Below are 24,653 nucleotides of genomic sequence, written 5' to 3' on the forward strand. Positions count from 1 at the left end.
CCAAATCACATAGGACATGCAGTTACTAGGAGACCTTGCAGCCGCCCTAGGGTGAGAACCTGCCAGGTCTGAAGAGTTGGTTCTGAGGCTTATCTTACTCATATTTCTTTGAGTCAAAGTAGTCATATTCTGTTAAATGCAAGCTGCAATAGCAGACTCTAGTTTTCTCTAACTGGTAGTGTTCCCCTCATAGATGAACCTTTCTGGGTGCTCACATGGGTATAAAATGAGTTTCACTAGGAGAATTAGGGTCCCTTACAAGTGAGACTTTCTTGCCCCTCTTGCAGAGGTGCAGATCAAGCATTGCCCTTGAAACCCTGAAGACAGTTTTAAGATAGTTTATAGATTTTCATTGATATCTAGTAAAGTGAGCTCAAATGTCAATATATTAGCCCTTCTCTGTTCCTGTGTAAGGGAACGATCTCAAATCCCCTTGAAGCAGCATCCTCACTCAATTTTACTCCTGCTGCTGTAAAACAATACAAAGAAAACTATCTTAGATTGTATATTCTTGAAAAATTACTATTTTTCATCATATTAAATATATAAACATATACATCAACATATTAAAGAAGAAGAGTGAGATGAGACTAATCTAAAAGTTCTAAAGATCATCTCACAAGAGATTACTTAAACTAAATGCTATGTTTAAAAAATGAGGGTTAAACATCAGCTGGTAAAGATTGTTTTGTTAGAAATCTCCCTTTTTATACAAATGCCCACTGATTGGGACTCTTCATTCACAATCTTGTCTATTCCTTGCAAATGTCCTTTATTGTAAATTAATCTCCTGGAACCAAATAATGCCTGTGAACAAGCATGTCCAGTGCCTGTTGAAATGAAGGAAAGTTGGATTTCCACTTAAAATCAGGGCTTATTCTATATATATAATGCAAAACTCTTGGAGAAGTAGTCTTTTTTTTTAACTTTTATTAAAACATGCTTCAAATTTCTTTTTGTCAAATCATCTTTTTGCAAGTTGCATCTTTGTGAAAAATGAAATATTATGTATCAAACAACATAGGACTCAGAAGGGAATTGTAGGGAAAAAAAGCTTTCATTATAATGAGACATAATTTTAAGTAGGTAAACAAGGCCTTTAATAATCTAAATGAGATGGGTGGACACATATATCCTAGCCTTTTAAATTAGAACATAATACCACTGGGTCCATCTAAATGACTGTGCCCTGTATTTATAATAATACTCTTATTATATTCCCCTCGTTAATAGGACCCTAAGGCCTGAATTAACCCTATCATGGCACTTACCTCATAACTTAATGGTTACCTATTTACTAGATAGGATTTAATGCAGGTACTATGCCTGTTTCACAGTTTTAACTCTTATACTTAGCAGAATGCTTAAAACTATTACTAACAAATATTTGCTTAATTATAGTTAGTTGTTTAAATATAAAATTGCCCATATTGAAGCATAAGGCAGAAATCAGAGTTACACTACCCTACTGGTACTGCCTGTAGTTCAAAATTGTGCTGTGTATGTGGTTGTTCTTATTTTATTCTTTATGGTACGATACAGTGAAACTCATGGTAATATACACTGTAATAATGTGAATTATGTTTTTATGTAGTTGGTGATTGACTCCTGCATTCAGCCAAGTCAAGAAGACTGGAACTCTTATCTTAACACTTATTTACTATTTCTATGATAGTGTCATGCAAAGATGCTGCTGTTTCCACTGGTACTGCCACCACATTTAACTAAATGTACCATTTGAGTAGACTTTAGAATCTTTCCAGGATATTCAGGGTTTTGTCTTTTTCTAGCATATTGAATGATATGAAATATTGATTACATCTAATACATTATAATGTATATTGTATTAAGAAGCCTCTACTCCCTAAGAGGTAGGGTTGGCAAAGGAGGAGATAAAGGTAGTTTTTATCACCTTTTACTCCGAGCCCTACATCTTGGTCTGCCTTCAGATTTTTCTCAGTGCTTCTTCCAAATAATTCTGAGAAAGGTAGTACTGAATATTTTTTTTGTTGCAATATCCTGGAGTTCCAAGTTCAAATGCCACTAGAATGAAGCAACACTGTTCTATAGAAAGAACAACATCCTTGGGTAAGGTTTGTACAGTTTATACCAGAGTGATATAAGGTTTAACCTATTTAAATAAATTCAGGTAATTTTAGAACAGAAAAGGATTTAAGGTCATTTCATCCAGTGGTTATCAAATTTGACTGTGCATCAGAATCACCCAAGGAGCCTGTAGAAAGCACAGACTCCTAGGTCACATCCACAGCAATTCTGCTTCAGTAATATCTGGGCAAGGTCCTAGAATTTGTCTTTTTAACAAGTGCCCTCAGCAATTTTGATGCATAGCCAGGCTCCAGACATGTATTTTGGAATCAGTGATCTAGTACAATGCCCAGCAGACAGGAATTACATTTAATTAATTTCTATATTTATAGCTATACCAGTAAAGTGCTAGGCACATAGCTATTGCAAAATAAATGTTTGCCAGAGATAGGGTAGAAAGTGAGTACAAAGAGAAGTTCAACAACTTACGAAAGGTGCCACAGTTAAGAAGCATTAGAACCAGTTCTTATTTGCCCCAGAAATGGAGGGATAAGGGCTTCTAGGTCCTCTTTTCTCCAGAGGCCTTTCAGATCAGTGTAATAAATAAAATCTTCCAACATCTCATAAGATTATGTTATGGACACATGTATTTATGTTCAACAAAATGTTGTAGGTACATCTCCCATCTCATTTTGCACATTTTAGTAATTTCTCTGATCATAGTTTTTGTAGGTATTATAAATATTTTTATGAACCCTTTTTTTCTTTGGTGCATTAATCACATGGGTTTGTTATGTAGGTTAAAAGTGCATTGTGTAATAAGTTCCTTGAAGCTAGAAAACAAAAATATCACAGTTATCATTATTACTTTTACCTCTCTCATGTATCCTCTAAGAGAAGTTAGATTTGTGACCAGCTTTCAAAACTGCACTTATTGGCCAACTCTTACAAGAATGTCTTTTTGATCTGGTTTACTGAAATCAATTACACTTCCAAACAAGTTTTCATTTTAAGAGAGGGCAGTGCAGTGGCATCCTCTGGTTATTGCATCAACATTTTAGAGCATGGCTACAAGCTCTCCAGAAGGAGGAGGAGGTGGAGAGGAGAAAGAGAAAGGAGGAGAATAAGAATTCTTGAGTTTCAAACTCTTCACCTTGGTTTATATTATCTCCCACATGAAATCATTTACCCACCACACTGGTCTTACTTTTAAAGGCATTTAGGAAGTTGTGAGTCAATTTGCCCTAGAGTTAATTGTTAACACAATACCACGTATAGGATTTTTAATTTCTCAGAAAATACCCTGAATTACAGTCATCACTGCTTAAGGATAAGCCCTGCAAGAATTGTTACTATAAGTGAATATGTTATAAGTCATTTGATAATCTCTTCCATTCTCTTCATCAGTATGAATGACACTGATGAGTCCTTTTAACCAGGTAGTAGTGCCATGACCATCTTACACTAAGGGGCTGTTCACAGGCAGTGGGCAGAGTGGACATTGATAAAACACCTGTGCACTGCTGCAGAAAACACTGCGAGAATATCCAATCTGAAGTGATTTAACTATTAAACATATGAAGGATAAAACATTCACTAGCCATAACAACCTCCAACATACACGATGAGTACACAGACTATGAAATTACTTTTTCTCTATCTTGTGTGCTTTAATTACTGGCCCTTGGGTGTAGAATGGGGAAGGGAGTTGCCGGTTTAATACTTAACCTCCCTTGCTTGGAGTGGTCTGTTTTTTACATTGCTTCTTTTGCTGTTAAATGTAAACTCTGAGAATGTTTTCCCTGTGAATTGCTTAAGGAAAGAATCAATCCTGGAGAGTAATTAGGAAAAATAGAGATAATTTGATGTAACTGGTTTGAGCAGAAGCTCAAAGCCTGAAGAATGGAAACAGAGAAGATAGTACAGGAATAATTGTGGGATGAAAGTAAGAGGGCATCACTGATGGAAAGACTACTTTATTTCTCAGTTAGTAACCAGCTCTACACTGGCCTCCCTGAGAAGAACTTCTCCATCGAACAGTTCAACTCGGATCATGCCTTGCTTTTCCCTGGCTCGTATCCAGAGACTCTTAAAGTGAATGTGTGTGGGATCTAGTTCCCCCACCAGAGAGCAAACCCCTGCATTGGGAGCGCAGAGTCTTACCCACTGGACCACAACTAAGAGCCCGCATGCCTCAACTAAAAGATCCTGGGTGGGGCTTCCCTGGTGGCACAGTGGTTAAGAGTCCACCTGCCGATGCAGGGGACACAGGTTCGTGCCCCGGTCCGGAAAGATCCCACGTGCCGCGGAGTGGCTGGGCCCGTGAGCCATGGCCGCTGAGCCTGCACGTCCGGAGCCTGTGCTCCGCAACGGGAGAGGCCACAACAGTGAGAGGCCTGCGTACCGCAAAAAAAAAAAAAAAAAAAAAAAGATCCTGCGTGGTGCAGCTAAGACCCGGCACAGCCTAAATAAATAAATAAATAAATAAAATTTTAAAAATAAAGTGAATGTCATCACATGTGATCTTTGATTGGTATTCATTTATTTCAAATGAATATTTTCCTTCTCTCTTTAACTCATTCATGTTTCTGAAAGTTTGAGAATTTATCTCTACATCTTTTAAACTTATTCATATCAGCAGCGTTAGCATCTAAATTGTCAACCCATCACATATGGAATGAAATAAAGAGACTATGACATAAAAAGTTCTAAGGATTTTTCCTTTTCATTATCACTCCTGAGCCATGGTTACACTCTAGTTATTCTATTGCTACACCCATAACACATTTCCCCCCTTTTCCTGGTCTGCCTGTTTATTTCCATCTTTTAGACTGCAGTCTTCTTGAGGGCAGGGCTATGTCTCATTCATCACTGTGTTCTGCATATCTGGTGTAGTATCTGACATAGGAGCTGCTCAGTAGGTGTGTGTTCCATGTGTAGGCATATCAGAGTTGCGTCAAATTCAGAGGAGTTAGGTTTGCTTGGGTTTAAAAAAAAAGTTGACTCTACTTTTGTCTTCACTGTCTTAAAGAGATCTGAATTTATTATCAAAATACTACAACAACCATTTTTCAGGTTCTTGCCATTTTACTCAAATTAATGTTTAAAAATACTATTTTCTTTTGCTTTACTCTAGAACTGAACAATGCCACAAAAACATTCTTTACTAAAGAATATTTGAAAAGAAAACAAAGCTTTCAGAAATCCAGCTCTGCAAAGTGGCCTCTACCAAGCCGCAAAAAAGCATTCCATCTTTTTGGAGGTAAGGACTTCTTTAAAGCTGTTTTCTTTCTGCCTTAGATATATTAGTAGAAAAATATTTCTTTACTCATCAATGTTAAGTAAGGATTTTGCTAAGTATCCTTTTACTGAAAGCTACAGGTGTACATATGAAAAAAATGGAGACTATACAGTAAGAGCAAAATCTGAGAAAAACTCATGATTAAATTTACTTTGCCTTGATGTCAGTAATGTTTAATATGTAGATAATGAACTCAAAAGTAACAGATTTGACAAAAGCTATATTTGACAAAAACATTGGTATTCCTTATAAAGGTTTTGGACAACTCATTATCATAATTTAAGTTCATTTCATTTTATTGGTTCTAATCTGTTTTATTTTAATAAATTATTGCTCTTTTATTGAAGTATAGTTGATTTACCATGTCATGTTAATTTCAGGTGTACAGAAGAGCAATTCAGTTTTAAATATGTATGTATATACACATATATATATATATATATTCCTTTTCAGATTCTTTTCCCTTATAGGTTATTACAAGATATTAAGTCTAGTTTCCTGTGCTATACAGTAGGTCCTTGTTCGTTATCTATTTTATGTATAGTAGTATGTGTATGTTAATCCCAAACTCTTAATTTATCCCTTCTCTGACCCTTTCCCCTTTGGTAACCATAAGTTTGTTTTCTATGTCATGGGTCTATTTCTGTCTTGTAAATAAGTTCATTTGTATCTTTTTTTTTTTAAGATTCCACATATAAGTGATACCATATGATATTTGTCTTTGTCTGTCTTACACTTCACTTACTATGATAATCTCTAGGTTCATCCATGCTGCTGCAAATGCCATTAGTTCATTCTTTTTTATGGTTGGATAATATTCCATCATTCATAGATATAGATATATAGACACACACACACACACACACCCCACATCTTTATCCATTCATCTGTCAGTGGACATTTAGGTTGTTCCCATGTCTTGGCTATTGTAAATAGTGCTGCTATGAACATAGGGGTGCATGTATCTTTTTGAATTAGAGTTTGTTCCAGATATATGACCAAGAGTGGGATTACAGGATCATATGGTAACTCTATTTTTAGTTTTTTAAGGAACCTCCATACTCCATTCTCTATAGTGACTGTACTAATTTACATTACCACCAACAGTGTAGGAGAGTTCTTTTCTCCACACCCTCTCCAGCATTATTTGTAGATTTTTTGATTTGAGGTGGTACCTCATTGTAGTTTTGCTTTGCATTTCTCTAATAATTAGCCATGTTGAACATTTTTTACGTGCCTATTAGCCATCTGTATGTCTTCTTTGTAGAACTGTCTGTTTAGGTCTTCAGCCCATTTTTTGATTGGGTTGGGTTTTTTTTATATTGAGCTGTGTGTATATTTTGGAAATTAATCCCTTGTTGGTCACATCATTTGCAAATATTTTCTCCTGTTCCATAGGCTGCCTTTCTGTTTTGTTTGTGGTCTTTTTTGCTGTGCAAAAGCTTTTGAGTTTAATTAGGTCCCATTTGTTTATTTTTGCTTTTATTTCCATTACTCTAGGAGATGGGTCCCCCAAAAATATTGCTGTGGTTTATGTTAAAGAGTGTTCTGCCTATGTTTTCCTCTGGGACTTTTATAGTATCTGGCCTTACATTTAGGTCTTTAATACATTTTGAGTTTATTTTTGTATATGGTGTTAGAGAATGTTCTAATTTCATTCTTTTACATGTAGCTGTCCAGTTTTCCCAGCACCACTTACTGAAGAGACTGTCTTTTCTCTATTGTATGTTGTTGCCCACTTTATCATAGATTAATTGACCATAAGTGGGTGGGTTTATTTCTGGGCTTTCTATCCTGTTCCATTGATCTATATTTATGTATTTTTGCCAGTACCATGCTGTTTTGATTACTGTAGTTTTGTAGTACAGGCTGAAGTCAGGGAGTCTGACTCTTCCAGCTCCATTTTTCTTTCTCAGGATTGCTCTGGCTCTTAATGTATTGTTGGAGGCAGTTTGCTAGTATTTTGTTGAGGATTTTTGCATCTGTGTTCATCAATGATGTTGACCTGTAATTTTCTTTTTTTTCTGGTATCTTTGTCTGATTTTGGTATTAGGATGTTGGTGGCCTCATAGAATGAGTTTGGAAGTGTTTCACTTTCATACTATTTTATTTTAATATTTTACAAGTTGTCCCACAAGTTTAGGACAGGTAGAAAGTGTCCGTGCTTTAGTATAGAGTGTCTCATGCTTGTACAGAGGACAAGGAATACTTATTTCTGAGTTCATGTCTAACTAAATGTATGACCTCAGGGATATCATAGAAACCTCTTCTTTTGTTTGTTTCTGATCTGTAAGATGGTAATAATTATATATTCCTAATTAATATAGTTACAAGGATCAAATGAGCTGATGTGAAAGCACATTCTAAATTATAACTAATTGTACTATATAGATATAAGGATTTATCAAATTAGGGCAAGGCAATCTCTAATACCTTTTTCACCTTTGAGAATTTGTTATGTGTAATGATGATCAGACAGTATAAACATAAAATATAATTTCATCTTTTATAAAACCATGGTCTGTCAGAACAGTTTGTGTATTTACCCTTATGATGTTTTTGGGGGGTCTGGTTGGAGAAGCTCAGATATGGGGAACTCTGATCTTCAGGGAACCAGAGGGACTTCTACATAAGAAGACCAATAAGATCAGTACAGCAATGATGTAAACCAAAAGGAGGTAAAAACAGAGCCTTGTATGGTTGAGGCAAAAGATAAATTGAATTACAAAATCCTCAAAGTTTGAAGAAAGTAGTTTAAGGACAAATATAACTTTATACAGTAGTTTGAATGAAGAAACTTAGTTTAAAGACATTTTATAAGTACATACTGTTTTATAAAATGGTAAGTAACTATAGAAACCCATTGTCCATAGATTTGGTATAGATACATTTTAAAATATATTACATTTAGCCCAAAATATAATGTGAAATTCAGTCTTACTTAAAGGATTTCATACCAAAGAAGAGAAAATTTATTGTATGAATTATGTGCTTTAAAAGATTCCTTTGTATCCTACCTTCTACCCTATACCCACATTTTAAAAAGAATGAGTCACTCTTCTGATAACCCCTCAGTATCCTTTGTCTTTTTGTACTCTGGGGTACTGAAGCTATAAATTAAATATTTGCTTCTTTGTGATTTAATCTTATTTGTCCTCCCCATAGAAGTTCCACAGAACTTCAACTTTTTATAAGTTTTTATGGAGGAGGTTCAAAGTAGCTTTATTATACAACCTAACTTAAGCAATATATTACTATCAAGAGCTCAGCTATGCTAAGCAAGGCTCAGCCAAAACTGAAAGAGTTAAGCCTTTAATCACTTGGTACAGTGGTGTAAACAAGAGTGTAAAACCGGAGGAAATGCCAAACCCCCCCCCACCCCCAATATTCTATTTTCCCCCATGGAACAGTGCACTGGTCCAGGGTCAGGTCGACCAGGACAGATGTGGGGGTAATCTTACTGTTGAGGAGGCCCTGAACAAAAGGCCTTGGCACTTTCATGGGCCCTGAGGGGTGTATATGTGTGTGTGTTGGGGTTTTATTTTTGGCAGGGGGAAGAAGGGAAGACTAGGAGTGGAAAAGTACTGGGTACTAATTCAGAGTGGGGAAAAGTATCTTTAAGGTTTCTCCCTAATACCCCTCTAAAGAGGGCTCAGCAGAGATCCAGAAGCCCTCTGCCCAAGCCCTCAGATAAAGGACCCAGGAATGCAGGTGCTGAGGACCGTAAATATATGAAAGAGCATCACAGGCCAGGGGCCTGAGACCTTGATTGCAGCTCCTTCAGAGATTGTAATGCACTGGCTTTACACCAAATCTGGTGTGGGGAGGGCAGCTTTCTTCTGTGATGCCTACCAGGTAAAGCCTCCATAATTGCCTATGGTCAGGCCTGAAAAGCCACACATAGGATTTTAATCACAAACCAGACTCAATTACCAGTATTACTGAAGCACCGTCTGTACTTCTTCTTTGCTTCCTGCCTCCCCCGAATTTTGTATTTATCATTTCTTTGCACAAGTAAGTATACATATGTATACTTAATCAGTGTTATTTAATTTTGCTTGTCTTTGAACTTTTGCAGGGGTAACAATGTATGTATTCTATATTTGCTTTTTCACTCAGCATTATGTTTCTTGGATTTGTCTTTTCAGTGAGCGTAGCCACATTCATTTATTTTTGCTGCTATACTATCACCCACTATGTGAATATGGTACAATTTATCTATTCTCCTGTTGATGAACAACTGAGTTATCCCATTTTTTGTTTATAAACAACACTGCTATAAATATTATTTTCATCTGTCCTGGAGCATAAGAGTTCCTCTAGAATAAATGCCAGTAGCAAACAACTGGGTCATAAGAAAAACACATCTTTAATTTGACTACCTAAACCAAACCATTTTCCTAAATGACTACTGATCTGTCACCAACTTTGTTTACCACATTTGATGTTTTCAGTCCTTTAGATTTTGCCAGTCTGATAGGTATAAAATGATATCTCACTGGGAATTTAATTTCACTTTCTCTAATTACCAGTAGGGGAAAATAACTTTGTATGTGTATTAGTTATACAATTTCTTCATCTGTGAAATTCCTTTACAAATTTTGTCCATTTTCCTATTGATTGCATTTTTCTTGTTGATTTTTGAGAGTTTTAAAATATCTTCTGCTGACTCCTTTTTTAATTATTTGAATGGCAGCTCTCTTCTCTCATTTGTGGTTTGTCTTTTCACTCTATGATATCTTTTAATGAATTGTAGTTCTTCACTTTCTTTTTTTTTTAATAAAGCCAGACTTTTTTTTTTTTTTTTTTTTTTTATTTATTTATGGCTGTGTTGGGTCTTCGTTTCTGTGTGAGGGCTTTCTCTAGTTGCGGCAAGTGGGGGCCACTCTTCATCGCAGTGCACGGGCCTCTCACTATCGCGGCCTCTCTTGTTGCGGAGCACAGGCTCCAGACGCGCAGGCTCAGTAATTGTGGCTCACGGGCGCATGTGGGATCTTCCCAGACCAGGGATCGAACCCGTGTCCCCTGCATTGGCAGGCAGATTCTCAACCACTGTGCCACCAGGGAAGCCCCAGTTCTTCATTTTCTTTATCATCTTTCTGGCATGTATTATCTGCCTTAAGAAATTCTTCTCTATCCCCAATGTCATAAACATATTTTCCTGGGTATTTTTCAATTTTTTAAAAAAAATATTTTATTTTTCAAATATTTATATTTCAAATATTTTCGAAATGATTTGTGTTGTTGATATTTTCTGGGTTTTGGCGGGAAGGAGGGTTGTGTTATAGGGTAGAGATCCAGTCACTGCGATTTTTTCCTATTTAATTTTTTCCAACCACCATTTACTGAAAATAATTCATTATTTCCCCCACTGATTCACAGTGCTAATCTGTTATATTTTAAATTTCCATTCGTTTGAGTCTATTTCTGAGGTCTTTATTTGGTTTCTTTGGTCTGTATATCAAATCCTATGCCAATACCATACTGTCTCAATTACTGGAGCCTTGTAAGAAGTTTTGATATCTCCCTTCAAACTTGTTTTGCTGCCTGAGTGTCTTGGCCTTTGTTTTTCCTTTTTTTTTTTTGCTCTTTGAATTTTAGAATCATTTTGTCAAGTTCCATGAAAACCAGGTTGGATTAAGGGAAGAAGTTCCTATTCAATGCATGAGTCAATGTGGGGAGAATCCTAATAATAACTTTCCCCATCCACTAACTGGTTTTTCTCTTCTTTTATTTAGATCTCCTAAATATTTAATGTCTATAATAAAATGTGATAATTTCCTTTACAAGTGTTTTATACATCTTTTGGTGAGATTTATTCACATATATTTGCTATGTTGTCATCCTTTTTTCTCCTCCTCTGAACCTTGAGTGCATATAGTTGCTGCAGTCCCACTCCTTAATTAACGGCTACCATCATCACCAGTCCCCACACTCATTTGTTTCCTTTTATCCTCATATCCTACTTTCCATTATGAGTTTATTTAATCTGTATCTTTTTTATTGTTTTCTTAAATTATGTTTATTGTTGTTTTCTGTGCATATATTTTAATTTACGGGAATGGTGTCTTTATATACTGCACTGTTTCTTATCTTTTTCATCTAGCACTAGGCTTTTAGATGCATCCGGGTGGCTATGTGTATTTATAATCTGTGGGTTCTAAATAATGTTCTCCTAAGGTGTGCATCTACCACATTTTATCCAACTATTCACTGACTGGAACACAGAATATCTCCAGCTTCCTGCCACTACATGTAATACTAATGAATATCCTAATGTGGACCTTGTCAAAATTTCTTTGGCCTATAGACTCAGGAGCAGAATGTATGGGTCACAGAATATGAATATACTTAACTTGAGTAAATAATGCCAACAGTTCCCCCAAATGACCAGTATATATACCTATTAACAGTGCATGAGGGTTGGAAGAAATTAGAACTATGGAAAATGACAAGCATTGACAGAGAATGAGAATTAGGAACACTCAGTATTGATTTAATTTGCTTTTATCTGATCTCTAGTAGCTTAAGAACCCTACAAATGCTCATCAGTCTTTCGGATTCCTCTTCTGTAACTGCTTTTCTCATTTTTATAAGGTGGTTTCTGCCCTTATCAGTTTTACAGAATTTCTTGTATATTCTAGATATTAATCCATTGTCTGCTTTAGACACTATAAATCTCTTATCCCATTTTATTATCTGTATATTAAGTTTGTCCATGGTGTCCTTCACTGAAATTCTGAACTTTGACGTAATTAAATCCACCTTAAGTTTGCATTGTCATTGTGTTTTGAAGCTTTAAGAAGTTCTTACCCATTCCTAGGCCACAAAGGTTTCTGCTTAGGTAAAACTATGAAGTTAATATTAAAAAACCTTTCTCATTTAGGTCTTTATCTAGAATCTACCTCTTATCATGTGTTACAGAGGGTTCATGTCTTTGTTCAAATAATAGCCCCCTTTTCTGAATATTAAATAGTGATTCTGGGTTTTGTTAATTATTCTCTGTTGTTGTATAGAAATGTCCTTGTGGGATTTTGATCCCGTATTCAGCAACCTTACTAAATTACCTTCAGTTTCATTATTTATAGGGTTTGGGGGGCTTTGAATGAAGACAATCATATCTGTCTTGTATGTAAATAAAGACACATATCTTTCAAACTAATACATACTTTTTTTCTTCTTTTTTTTCTTGCCATACTTTCTGAGCGAGGACTTCTGTTTGATTTTGAATAGAAAAACCGATAGCAGCATCTCTGATATTAAAAGGAATATTTTAATGTTTGCCATTGGGTAGAATTCTTGCTCTGCATCTTGGGTAGATACTGTTTATCAGTTTTTAAGAAAGTTCCCATCTGTTCCTAGTTTTCTCTTAATCTCTTTCTTGAATGGATTTTTAATTTGGGGATTTTTTTCAATATTTTTGAAATGACTATAATGGATTTACTTCTTCAGTCTGTTAATGCGCTGAATTACATTAACAGATTGTAGGAGATTTTCTAATGTCAAACTGCTGTTGTATTCTTGGGAAGAATTCAACTTGATCATTTTTGTGCATTGGTAAACTTGGTTTGCTAATTCAGGCTTCCCCCACTATATGAACGTAGAGCATTCCTGTGAAATTTTTCATAAGCCAAAAGGGGTAAAGCAAAGAAACAATTACCTTAGGACACATCTTGCTAATGGATACACAAAATAAACTGAGATAAAGCACAGATGCTCACAGACACGGTTCATGCTATGGCAGCCTGATGCTGAGATATTGGCTGTAATCCTGGGGAAGGAGCTTGGTGCCACTCTGCCTACTGGGGGTATGTGCTGCCTCTATGATAGCTCCCTGCAAAACAAACGTAAAATTCTTTTTTCGATTTTCATCTTTTTGCTTAAAAGCCAAAATCCTTTTCAGATTTCTTTCAGTTCGTGAAAAGAGGTACTAGTTTAGGCCTTTCGTAAAAGCAAAAGCGGCATAAAGTGAACTTTTGAAAGGCGGGGAATACCACTTTTGCTTGAGGTTCTTTTTTTTTAACATCTACATTTATGAGTAAGATTGCCCCTATGTTTCCTTTTGCAAAATGTCTTTGTTTTCTCAATTTCTTTTTTGAATCAGTTTATATAATTTATCTTTTTGCTAGGAATTAATTTTTTCTGTTTTAAAATTTTTTGACAGAAGTTGTTCATATCATTTAATCTCTACCTATAATTCCGTTCTCTTTGTATATTAATATTATTTACTCATGCCCTGTTTTTTCCTGATCTTGCTATATATTTGTAAATTTTATTATCCTTTTTAACTAATGAATTTTTGAAATTGACTCACCGTATCTTTATTTTCAATTTCATTAATTTCTGTTCTTTATTAAATCCTTACTGCAATTTTTTTAAGTTATTCTGTCCTTTTAATACCATATTAAGGTGGCTTTCTAGGACATTAATTTTTATCCTTTTAATTTTTAAAAAATTATTATTTAAGGTCATAAATTTCCCTCTCAGTAATCTCAGTAATATATTGTATGCCGTATTTTTGTTATTCTTCATTTCTGATTATTTTTCATAAGAATAAAGCACACTTAATTCAATATTTATTGAATCATCTTGATTAAAAATAATGAAATTGTACAAAATTAGGATCATACTTGAAAATTGGGATCTGTGATATCCATATTATACCACAGTACTCAACATACCATGCCATCCATGCCATGTTAATTGTTTTCTCAAAATTGTTTCTTTTCAGCTTAATTTTCAGAAGTTGGTAGAAGGAAGTAAGGTGGGAAGGTGGGGGATATAACTAGAAAGAATAGACATTGCCATAGATGCCTTTGGCTCCATACAATTAGTGTTCTTTCCACAAAAACAAAACATTTTAACATAGTTTTAGATTTCCTAATTAGTGAAGTTTATATCAACTCTTTTGAATTCATTCAGCCATAAAGCTCGCTCACACTTACCTAGTACAGACCCATCCCTTTCACCATGTCAAGTAGTGTCTTAGAGATATTGATGAGTAAGCAGACATGTTTTAATTTTTTTCTTACAAATACATATTTTATGTGTTTATACATAAAATGGGTTATGTGAAAAGGAACGGAAATATTCTAGATAAATGTGAGCTAGCACTTTACATCTCTTATCAGATACCAATTACACTGCTGACTCTGTCAATCTTAGTTCCTTCTTCTGAAGTACCTACTGTTTCCAGGCGTTGCATCCTCAGTTTATCTAATTGACATGATTTTCAGGCATACCATTGGTTTCCTAAGAAACCAATTTTACATAAGTGTGTCTGTGTGTGTGTACATATATGTATATATACACACATATAAAGTTAACCAGCTAAGAGGTTTTACTAAGATCTTTTTGCCAAAAAAAAAAAAGTCCACAGTGTTGAATTTTTATTTTCTAAATATACTCAAGTCAAACAAAATAAAAGTCATGATTTAAAATCCGATGTGTTAATTTTTTCTGGCAATAACGAGAACATGCAGCTGAAGTGAAGGTGTTTGAGATATGTTTATAACAAATCCATTCATTTCTTGTAAAAGCCTGGGGAATTGTTTTATTTGCTCATTAGTTCATCTGAAGGTGTTAGATTGATTCTGCAAGTTTAAACATGCTCAGTATAAATGAAGGAATGTTCACATGGAAAAAAATGCTTATCTCTAATAGAGAACAAAACAGTACATGATCAAACAGCAGGAATTTAATATAACCCAGAAATCTGCCTTCTCAGAAAGTTGGAGGTAAAGTCAGAGGGATTTTAAAATATGTTTTAGATTTGGTGCTGTCTTTTAGTAGAAAGTTCATTAACCTTTACATTTCTTCTGAAACTACAACGATTTTATTCACAAGATAATTTTTGGAAAGGGCCTAAGAACTCTGTCTTTTTCTTTCTATTTATTTTCTAATGGGAGAATCGGCCCTGTTTTTGCTATAGGGTTTACTAATGAGTTTAAAATTTCGAAGCCAAACCAGTAATAAGCCTTACAATATCAGAAACTACTTTAAAAACAGGTAGTTACATGCAATCCCACTAAAATATAAAATCATAGATTCTAAAGAGTTAGAGAAGATACATAATGTAACTTCTCCAACCAATACAAGAACAGCCTCAACAATCATGCTCAGAGATGGATGTCTAGATTCTGCTTATCACATACAATGACAGGGAGCTTAACTACCTGAAAAAGTAAGTTTGTCCATTTTAACAACTCTTTCAGATAAATTTCTGTGTAAATGAAATCTGCCTTTTCACAGTTTCCTTTTATTGATTCAAGTCTGTTTTAATCTTCCTCCATAAGACTGTTCTTCAAATATACAAAGACATATATGATGTTCTCTGGAAGTCTTTATTCCATACAGAAAATATCCACATTCCTTCAACTGTTCCTCATGGAAGCTGGTTTCTAGGTCCTGGTTGCCTGTTTCAGGGATACTAATGGGACTGGAAACCGTGTCAATTGGATACTGATAAAATAAATTGAGGATTCAATGCCTGGAAATGGTAGATATTTCAGAGGAAGGAACCAAGATTGACAGAGTCATCAGTGCAGTTAATCCTGATAAGAGATATAAGTGCTAGCTTACATTTATCTAGAATATTTCCATTCCTTTTCACATGACCCAGTGTTATTCTCGTGTTGGGTCATGGAATTCATAGTCTCTGTCTAAGGCTGAATAATTCAATTGGGCAATGAACTCAAAATTAAAACACCCTTTTCTTCTATATTAAGTTTATGATTGAACCAAATTATAATACAAATTGTACACTTTGTTCAAATATCACCACTTTATAACTGTTATTTTTTAAATTACCAGAAGTTTTATCCACCACCACCCCCCCACACACAGACACACTCTCTTACACACATAAATTCTATCCGCTTCATGGTTTCACATATATAGAATTTGCTTTATTAATCCTATATGAAGTAGGATGTTGGTAGGAAATGCTACCTTCATTTACAAATACTTGCATACATAACATAAATGCACACATATGCCTGTACATGCCCACTCACTAACCACAGGACCACTGAAATTAGCACTGGAAGCAAATTCTTATGCTGGGAGAGGGTGGCTGCATCTGACCTTGGCCCTGAGCTCACAGTTTTAATACCGTGCTTTCCCATTACTAATGATTTCCCTATGTACCCTGCAGAATAGATGACACAGAGTTAAAACGTTTAAACGTATAATAAGGTGACCTTGGTACTTGATGCTGTATTTTTTGAACCTTTGATTAAGAGAGACCAGAAAGGAAGTGAAAGAACACAGCCAAATTCAAACTGGACTATCAATGTCTAAAGACTTCAGAAATGTTCAAGTGTTCTAAGGTCTGACCACTGTATGACATTGTTAGGGCAGTAGGCAATATGTGTATTCACTGTGAATTATCCTGGAAAATTGTGGTCAATCTTGGAATAAAAAATGGGGGCTTCCCTGGTGGCGCAGTGGTTGAGAGTCCGCCTGCCAATGCAGGGGACATGGGTTCGTGCCCCGGTCCGGGAAGATCCCACATGCTGCAGAGCGGCTGGGCCCGTGAGCCATGGCCGCTGAGCCTGCGCGTCCGGAGCCTGTGCTCCGCAACGGGAGAGGCCACAACAGTGAGAGGCCCGCGTACCGCAAAAAAAAAAAAAAAAATGAAGGTTGAGGATATGGGACTTAAGAGAGGTAATGGAAAACTTCCTGCGTCTCTCAGAGACCCTCTGGTCACTTTATCCGCTTCTATAATCATGATGAGTGGTGTACCCTTGTGGGTGATAGTGGATATGCACCATAACATGCAGAGGTGGGCAAGGCGTACAAAGGTACTCTGAGGATGCTTCTGGGTTTGTGCAATGGCTGCATGTTATTCTTTGTGTTTATTACACCTTTTATCCCAAAAAATCAGAACATGTTGTGAAAAATTATAGCAGATCTCCACTATGCTGTGGACCTGTTACATATATGAGATGCAGAGCTATTATCTCTTAGTTCCGCACTGGAAGAGTAGCAATCTCATTTGATCATCAGCAACAAAGTTGAAATTGACAGATGAGGAAACCTGGTTAGAGGGATGCATGGGACCTGATTTTGAGCACAAAAATAAGAAAACAGCCACAGAACTCTGAGAAATGCAAGGATAAACACAGGTCAGGCTTATTATTTCTTACAATAACAGCAGTGGAGATTTCTTTCTCTAGGATATAGAAGATATAATAAGATACATTAGGATACAATAAGTGATGGCAAGTCATCACCCTCAATGGCAATATCTGGGAGTAAAGTGATGAATTAGAAAAATTATACTTTTAAAGAAATAAAAGATCTATGGAAGGCTAGATAAGTAAAATTCCAGTAGGGGGCGAGTCCCCCAGGAAAGCTAATATTGCCAGCTATTGGCTTCTCTGGGAGTATTTTCTGAGTCTGGGAATTATCTGAGGATCAGTCTTGCCATAGGCAGAGGACTCTACTAGAGGAAAGAGAAATCAGCTGAGGTTTTGACAACCATATGGACTGACATGTCAGGTAGGAAGAGGAGTCTGAAAATATGGCCATAAGAGACATTTGCTGAGAGCTGTGGCAGTACAAGAGGCTAAGCAGTTGGCCCAAATGAGCAAAATGAAATCTCCAACAATCTCACAGAGTTTAGAAATCAAGCCATCTCTACAGATGCCTACAACAAACACATAGTAAGAATCCTCCTTAAGACATTTACTGTATTTTAAACCCATGTAGGATGGAAGACAAAGGAGTTACTTTCACAACCTCTGAAAAGCAGAACTTTCAGGTTAGAGGAGATAGAGACCTGCTAAACTCTTAACCAAAAAACCCAAAGGACCGTGCTCAAGGAGGGGTCAGGACCTGAAAGCAGAGTACAAATCTGCAGTCCCATGGTGGACTCCATAGGGTTAGGACATCAAGTCCCATTAAAGGAGCCTGCAACAAACACAACATAGGTCATGCCCTTTTAAGCCATTTAAAACCAGAGGTTGACTGAATCTAATTAAAGCTGCAACCTAACTTCAACCTCAATCCAGCTTATTAATTATTGAGTTGAGACAATGAGTCTCTCGCTCTGTCTGCCTGACAAAAGGGCCAACCCTCTGTGGAGGGAAATAATATCTACTTCAATCTCCATGGATAATTCATACAATAAAAAATTATGAGACATAATTTAAGAAAGGAAAGTTTAAGAAAATGTGGCCAGTATTCAAATGTTGACCTAAAATAATAGAAACAACCAGTTATTTTACTAGCAAAATGGGTTTATTCAGAAAGAACAAAGAATTACAATTCAGGACATGTACTCTGTGGCAAACCACAGACAAGTCCAGAAAACAAGGGAGAGGAGAGGAGAATGGGGAGTTAGAAGGGCCTCTTATAAACAGAGTCCATTGGAGGAAACTGGGAGTTCAGAGTGTATTGGCTTTTCATTGGCTGAGTTGTGACAGCCTCTTATCGGCGGGGCTGTTGCTGGGTCAGGAAAATGTCTTCCTTCCTCCTGCTGGGTAGGAAAGTAGGAATCTTCTTCCTGTTGGAGATGCAAAGTAAATTGTTTATAGTTTGTTCCTATTTGTATTTGTCATGACAGGTGTTATGAGTGTTCTTGGTGGAAGTGACCTAGACTTTAGAGAGAAATTCTAGTTTTCAAATCATTTATATCTGAACATTGAGGAAATTTTCATTAAGACATTGCTGAGACTATAGATTGCATCTCTTCAATCCATCTATAATTAACAAATTTTAAATTCATCTTATTTAATGAGCACTTCCCTGTTTCTTAGTTTTTCTCTTGTATAAATATTGGGGTTATTATGGTGCTTTCTGATAAAATTATGCAGGGAGGCATACATGACCCTGTTGACCCTAATTTGCTTTCCTATATATAAGCTAAAGATTGAATAATCATCCTGCACTACTCATATTACGGACCAAAAGCCCTCCATTGTTCATAAGCCATTATTTTAAATGTACGATTTTAAATCTTATAAATTTATTTTAGACTCAAAAAAATCCTGAAGTTATGGATTCGAAGTTATGTAAGGAATTTTGGGGTTTTCTTTCTTTTCCTTTTTGCAGAATATGATTATATTTGCACAATGTATTTAAAATAACTAGCTTCTAGAGAAATTACAGTTTGCATCACTTATTTCTTAGGGAAAGTAAAATGTAAAGTACTCAGTCTCCTTTCAATCAATCAGTCAAGAATTTAGCTTGATGATACTAATAAAGACATAAAGAACTTCCAAGAGAGATAACCATCCTCATTCATAAGTTTAAACCAGAATTTCAGGAATTGGATGCCCTAAAATAAATTAACTACAAAATAAAACCATTATTATGAAACAGAACTTTTTATCTCGTCTTGGAAATTTCCAAGGTCCTCAATTAACTTGAACAGATGAAAATAATATTTTTTTGCATAAGGGAGGAGAAGAGGTAAGGTTTTGTTTTGTTTAGTTTTTTGGAAGCAAAACAGTTCTGGGTATTGGTTTCTGATATTTCACACTATGACCTTAAGTGAACCCCAATCCCCTGGTCGTATCCCATACCAATTAAATCAGAATCTCTGGAGATGCGTCTCAAACATGAGTAGTAATTAAAGCTCCCCAGGAGAGCTTTTGTCCAATATGCAGACAAAGTACTAAGCCTGAGATACATTACTCTAGAAGCTGCTAGGATTTGTGACTATATAGCAAAACAGAATGTGGACTCAAAATGGAAAGGTACCATGAAAAGTCCTTCTATTTATTCTCTGACTTCCAGGCAGTATCATATCCATGCTATTATGAAGAATGGATTAATCAGACAGAATACAATGTTATAAATAAAGGAGAGGATTAGTGTTTTTCTTACACTGAAATGAAGTGAACTGATATAATTCAGTGAGAGTTTAATAGTGCATGGCAGTTGCCCATTTGTTTTGGATCATAAATATAAATTTAATTTGAAACTACAGTGCAAATTTAAGAAATCTGCAAGTAATGGCACAAATTAGAGTTTAGCCAATATGCTGAGAACACCTCTCTGGGGGAAAATGCCATGGGATATAACAAAGTGTTTATTACTTCCATGTTGTATCCAAGGCACCAAATCTATTTGCCTATTCTTTCATCTGTAAAAAAAAAAAAAAAGAAAGAAAGAAATTACATTTTTAAAAATCTGTTAAAAAAGGAAAGTGGGTTGAAATGGTTATCAAGGTAGTCTCAAGAGAGGAAAAGAAGTTGCAAAACAAAAAAGTATGTAGAGAAGGGGGTAGGGACAATCCCAACTTCTTTCCTTTGGGGACATTAAGGAGTATGCTAATGATCTGAAGATATGCTTGAAAGTTCCAGGACTTTTCTGCCAACTGGTGGAGCTACTGCCATGATTCACTATACCATAGCTGTAGCTGTATCTTTTATTTTTACAGTGAACATGAAATAGAAGGGCTTATTTATTATGGCTTTAAAAAGATGAATATTAAATGAGATGTTTACTCACAAATTTCAACAGCTATTAGAGTATTAGTTCATTAAAATTAATAAGCTAATATGAAACTGTTTTAACATTTCCAGATTTATAATTTGCTACTGAAAACTTGCAAACAACTGAACAGATGTAAACTTCAAATCTTTACCTTCACTAGTATCAGGCTTGTGCTATAATTAAGCAAAGCAGCTTAAGATATTTAAAACAAAAACTCCGTAACTGTGCTGACAATGAAATGGTTTTTATTAGCAAAGGTCTACTCTACATACACGTTTTAACTTTTCTAGGAAAATTGAAAAAGTTGAGAAATTTTAGGTTACTACTCTTTTGTGAACAATTCTATTTTGGTAATACAGTAGAGGTTCTGCTGTTTTATATTATCACTTAAAATATATGATCTACTGCATTTCTGATGGGCTGAAATATATTGGATATAATGCAAGATTATGTATAAATTATATATTTTATAGTATAATCTGAAAATATAATCTGTCTGAAAACAGTTTCTATCCTGTTAATTTTTTTCTTCAATACTACATTTAAATATCCTTTTTCTTAAAATAGCAAGGAGAGAAAATAATAACATATGGCACAGGAACTGCTTTTTCTTTTGTTACTCTTTCTGGTCTGAGAAAATGAAAGGCCATTAGGTTAATTTCTAAAAATATTACAAAAGAATTTAAAAAGAGACAATTTAAGTAACTAGAAACTTTTGAGTTCATTCTGAAATATGTATTATACTTTCAGTTTATTTTATTCTACATTGCTTATGTGGTATGTCCTAAGATTTCATACAGGACAAGAAAAGAATAAGGTTACTAGTTTATTTTCAAAAGAGCTTATACAGACAACTGGTGGCCAAATATGAGACTTTTCAAGCTGTTGTGATAATATGACTTCCTGTGAACTGGGTGCTGATTTCTCAGGAATAGTAGCAGAGCTTTGAAAAGATAAGATGAATCTGAAGTAATAGTGCCTTTTTAAATTCTCAGTAGGGAAAATAATCTCTCAAGCAGATAAAACGCTTTTTTTTTTTTTAAACTGAGTTGTCATTGAATTAATGGAGTCTGGGACTTCCCTGGTGGTCCAGTGGTTAAGACTCCACGCTTCCAATGCAGGGGGCGTGGGTTCAATCCCTGGTCAGGAAACTAAGATCCCACATGCCACACGGCACAGCCAAAAAAAAAGAAAATTAATGGAGTCTGACTTTCTTGAACAACATTTCCTATCAGGTTGATCTCCAAAATATTTAACAGCTAGTAACATAATATTTCTCGTTACATAAATCAAAAATTAGAAAATATATTCCTTTTCATTCACTTAAGCGACTGTAAATATTTATAAAACTGATAACCAGCTGATATAACTAATAGCATAGATTACTAAATCATTTCAATAATTTCTATTTGTAGACTTAGAAATGTTAGGAATAACTTTTTGATATAGATATTGCTACTTAAATGAGGCCGTGTCTGAGCCATGATCTGACAAGGTAGGTTTATCTAATAACAAACTTTAGTTATGAATTTAACTACCCATGGGTCATTTTCTTAATTCCTTATTTTGTTTCAAATAAAGGACCTCTACTGTGTTTCTCAAAAGGAGTCCTGTTGGTCTTTTGGTCAGGACAGTTCTTCATTGTATGAGACTAACCCAACATTGCTGAACATTTAGCAGACCTGACCAGAAGTAGACCCTTCATTTATTGTAACTACCAGTATCCCCCCTTATATTTCCAAATATCTCCCAACATCACCCCATGGAGGTTACATACGGATTCAGACATTAATGAAGGTTGCTTATTCTTTTTGTCCAGCTTTATTGGCAGTATCAATGACCCAAAATAAATTTTTTTAAGAATCTAAAGTATACAGTTTGATAATTTGATATATGTATACATTGTGAAAGGATACCTCCACAGTGAGTCAGGTAACACAACCATCACCTCACATGTTTTCTTTAAGTTTTTGTTTGTTTGTTTTTTGTGTTTTTTTGGTGAGAACATTTAAGTTCTACTCTCTTAGCAAATTTCAGTTATACAGTACAATGTTATCAACTATAACCACATTAGGTCCTGAGACTTTATTCATCTTATAACTGAAAGACTGTACCCTTTTACCAACCTTTCCCTATTTCCCCCACTCCTCAGCCCCAAACAACCATTTTTCTACTCTGTTTCTATGAGGTTTTTCTGGTTTATTTGTTTGTTTTTTGTTTTGTTTGGGTTTTTTTAGATTCCATGTATAACTGATAGCATGCAGTATTTCTTTCTCTGTCTTGCTTATTTCACTTAGCACAATGCTCTCCACATTTATCTGTGTCAAAATGGCAGGATAGGATTTCCTTCTTTTTTAAGGCTGCATATTATTCCATTTTATATATATATATATATATATATATATATATATATATATATATATATATATATATATATATATATATATATATATATACACCACCCTTTCTTTATCCATTTACCCATCAATGGACATTTAGTTAGTTTACATACCTTGGTGTATATCTCCCCCAGATAGTGATTTTGTTTCCTTTAGATATGTACCCAGAATTAGGATTACTGGATCTATGATAGTTCTATTGTTAATTTTTTGAGGAACCTCCATATGGTTTCCCATAGTGGCTGCACAAGTTTACATTACCACCAACAGTGTGCATGGTTCCCTTTTCTCCACATCTTCTCCAGTATTAACCTCTTATATTCTAGGTAATAATCATGCTACCAGTGAGTTGATATCTCATTGTGGTTTTGATTTGCATTTCCCTGATAATTAGTGATGTTAAAAGTACCTTTTTATGTACCTGTTGTCCAGTTGAATGCTTTCTTTGGAAAAAATGTCTCTTCAGGCCATTTGCCTGTTTTTAGTTGGGTTATTTGTGTTTTTGCTATTGAGTTGTATGAGTTCTTTGTCTATTTTGGATATTAACCTTATATCAGATACGTAGTTTGCAAATATTTTATCCCAATTCATAGGTTGATTTTTCATTTTTTTGATGGCTTCCTTGGATGAGCAGCAGCTTTTTATTTGATGTCATCCCACTTGTTTTTTTTTTTTTTTTTGCTTTTGTTGCCTTTACTTTTGGTGTCAAATACAAAAAATCATTGCCAAGACCAGTGTCAAGGAACTTATACCCTATGTTTTCATCAAGAATTTTACAGTTTTAGGTTTTACATGCAAGTCTTTAATCCATTTTTAGTTGATTTTTTTGCATATGGTGAAAGATAGGGGTTCTGTTTCATTCTGTGGCATGTGGCAATCCATTTTTCTGAGCACCATTTATTGAAGGGGCTATCCTTTCCTCATTGTATATTCTTGGCCCCTTTATCAAAAATTGACTATATATGTATGGATTTATTCCTAGGTTCTCTATTCTGTTCCATTGCTCTGTGTCTGTTTTTATACCACTACCATACAGTTTTGAATACTACAGCTTTCTACTATAGTCTGAAATCAGGAAGTGTAATGTCTCCAGCTTTGTTCTTCTTTCTCAAGATCGTTTTAGCTATTTGGGTTCTTTTGTGGTTCCTTACAAATTTCAGGATTGCTTTTTCTATTTCTGTGAAAGATGCCCTTGGAATTTTGATAAGGATCGCACTGGATCTGTAGGTGACTTGGGGTAGGATAGACATTTTAACAATATTAATTCTTCCAATCCATGAATATGGAATATTTTTCCATTTGTGTCTTCTTCAATTTCTTTCATCAATGTCTTACAGTTCTCAGTGTACAGATCTTTCACCTCCTTGGTTAAATTTATTCCAGTGTTCTTATGGTATTGTCAATAGTATTTTCTTAATTTCTTTCTGATAATTCTTGGTTGGTGTATAGAAATACAACTG

General features: G+C 35.1%; 1 protein-coding gene across 8 annotated transcripts in view; it reads left to right on the forward strand.

Moving 5' to 3' along the window:
- The window catches only part of RNF180 (ring finger protein 180), a 298,759-nt gene that overhangs the window by 224,971 nt on the left and 49,135 nt on the right, over positions 1-24,653 (forward strand). For all 8 annotated transcript variants that reach the window (XM_089908900.1, XM_089908899.1, XM_089908902.1 and 5 more), the window contains one exon: positions 5,183-5,308. In XM_089908900.1, coding sequence (XP_089765026.1) covers positions 5,183-5,308 — 126 coding nt within the window. The remainder of the gene's footprint in view (positions 1-5,182; positions 5,309-24,653) is intronic.

Source organism: Delphinapterus leucas, chromosome 3, assembly GCF_059928025.1.
Source record: "Delphinapterus leucas isolate spDelLeu-1000000601 "Yukka" chromosome 3, BTC_Dleu_Yukka2, whole genome shotgun sequence".
Taxonomy (NCBI): Eukaryota; Metazoa; Chordata; class Mammalia; order Artiodactyla; family Monodontidae; genus Delphinapterus; species Delphinapterus leucas.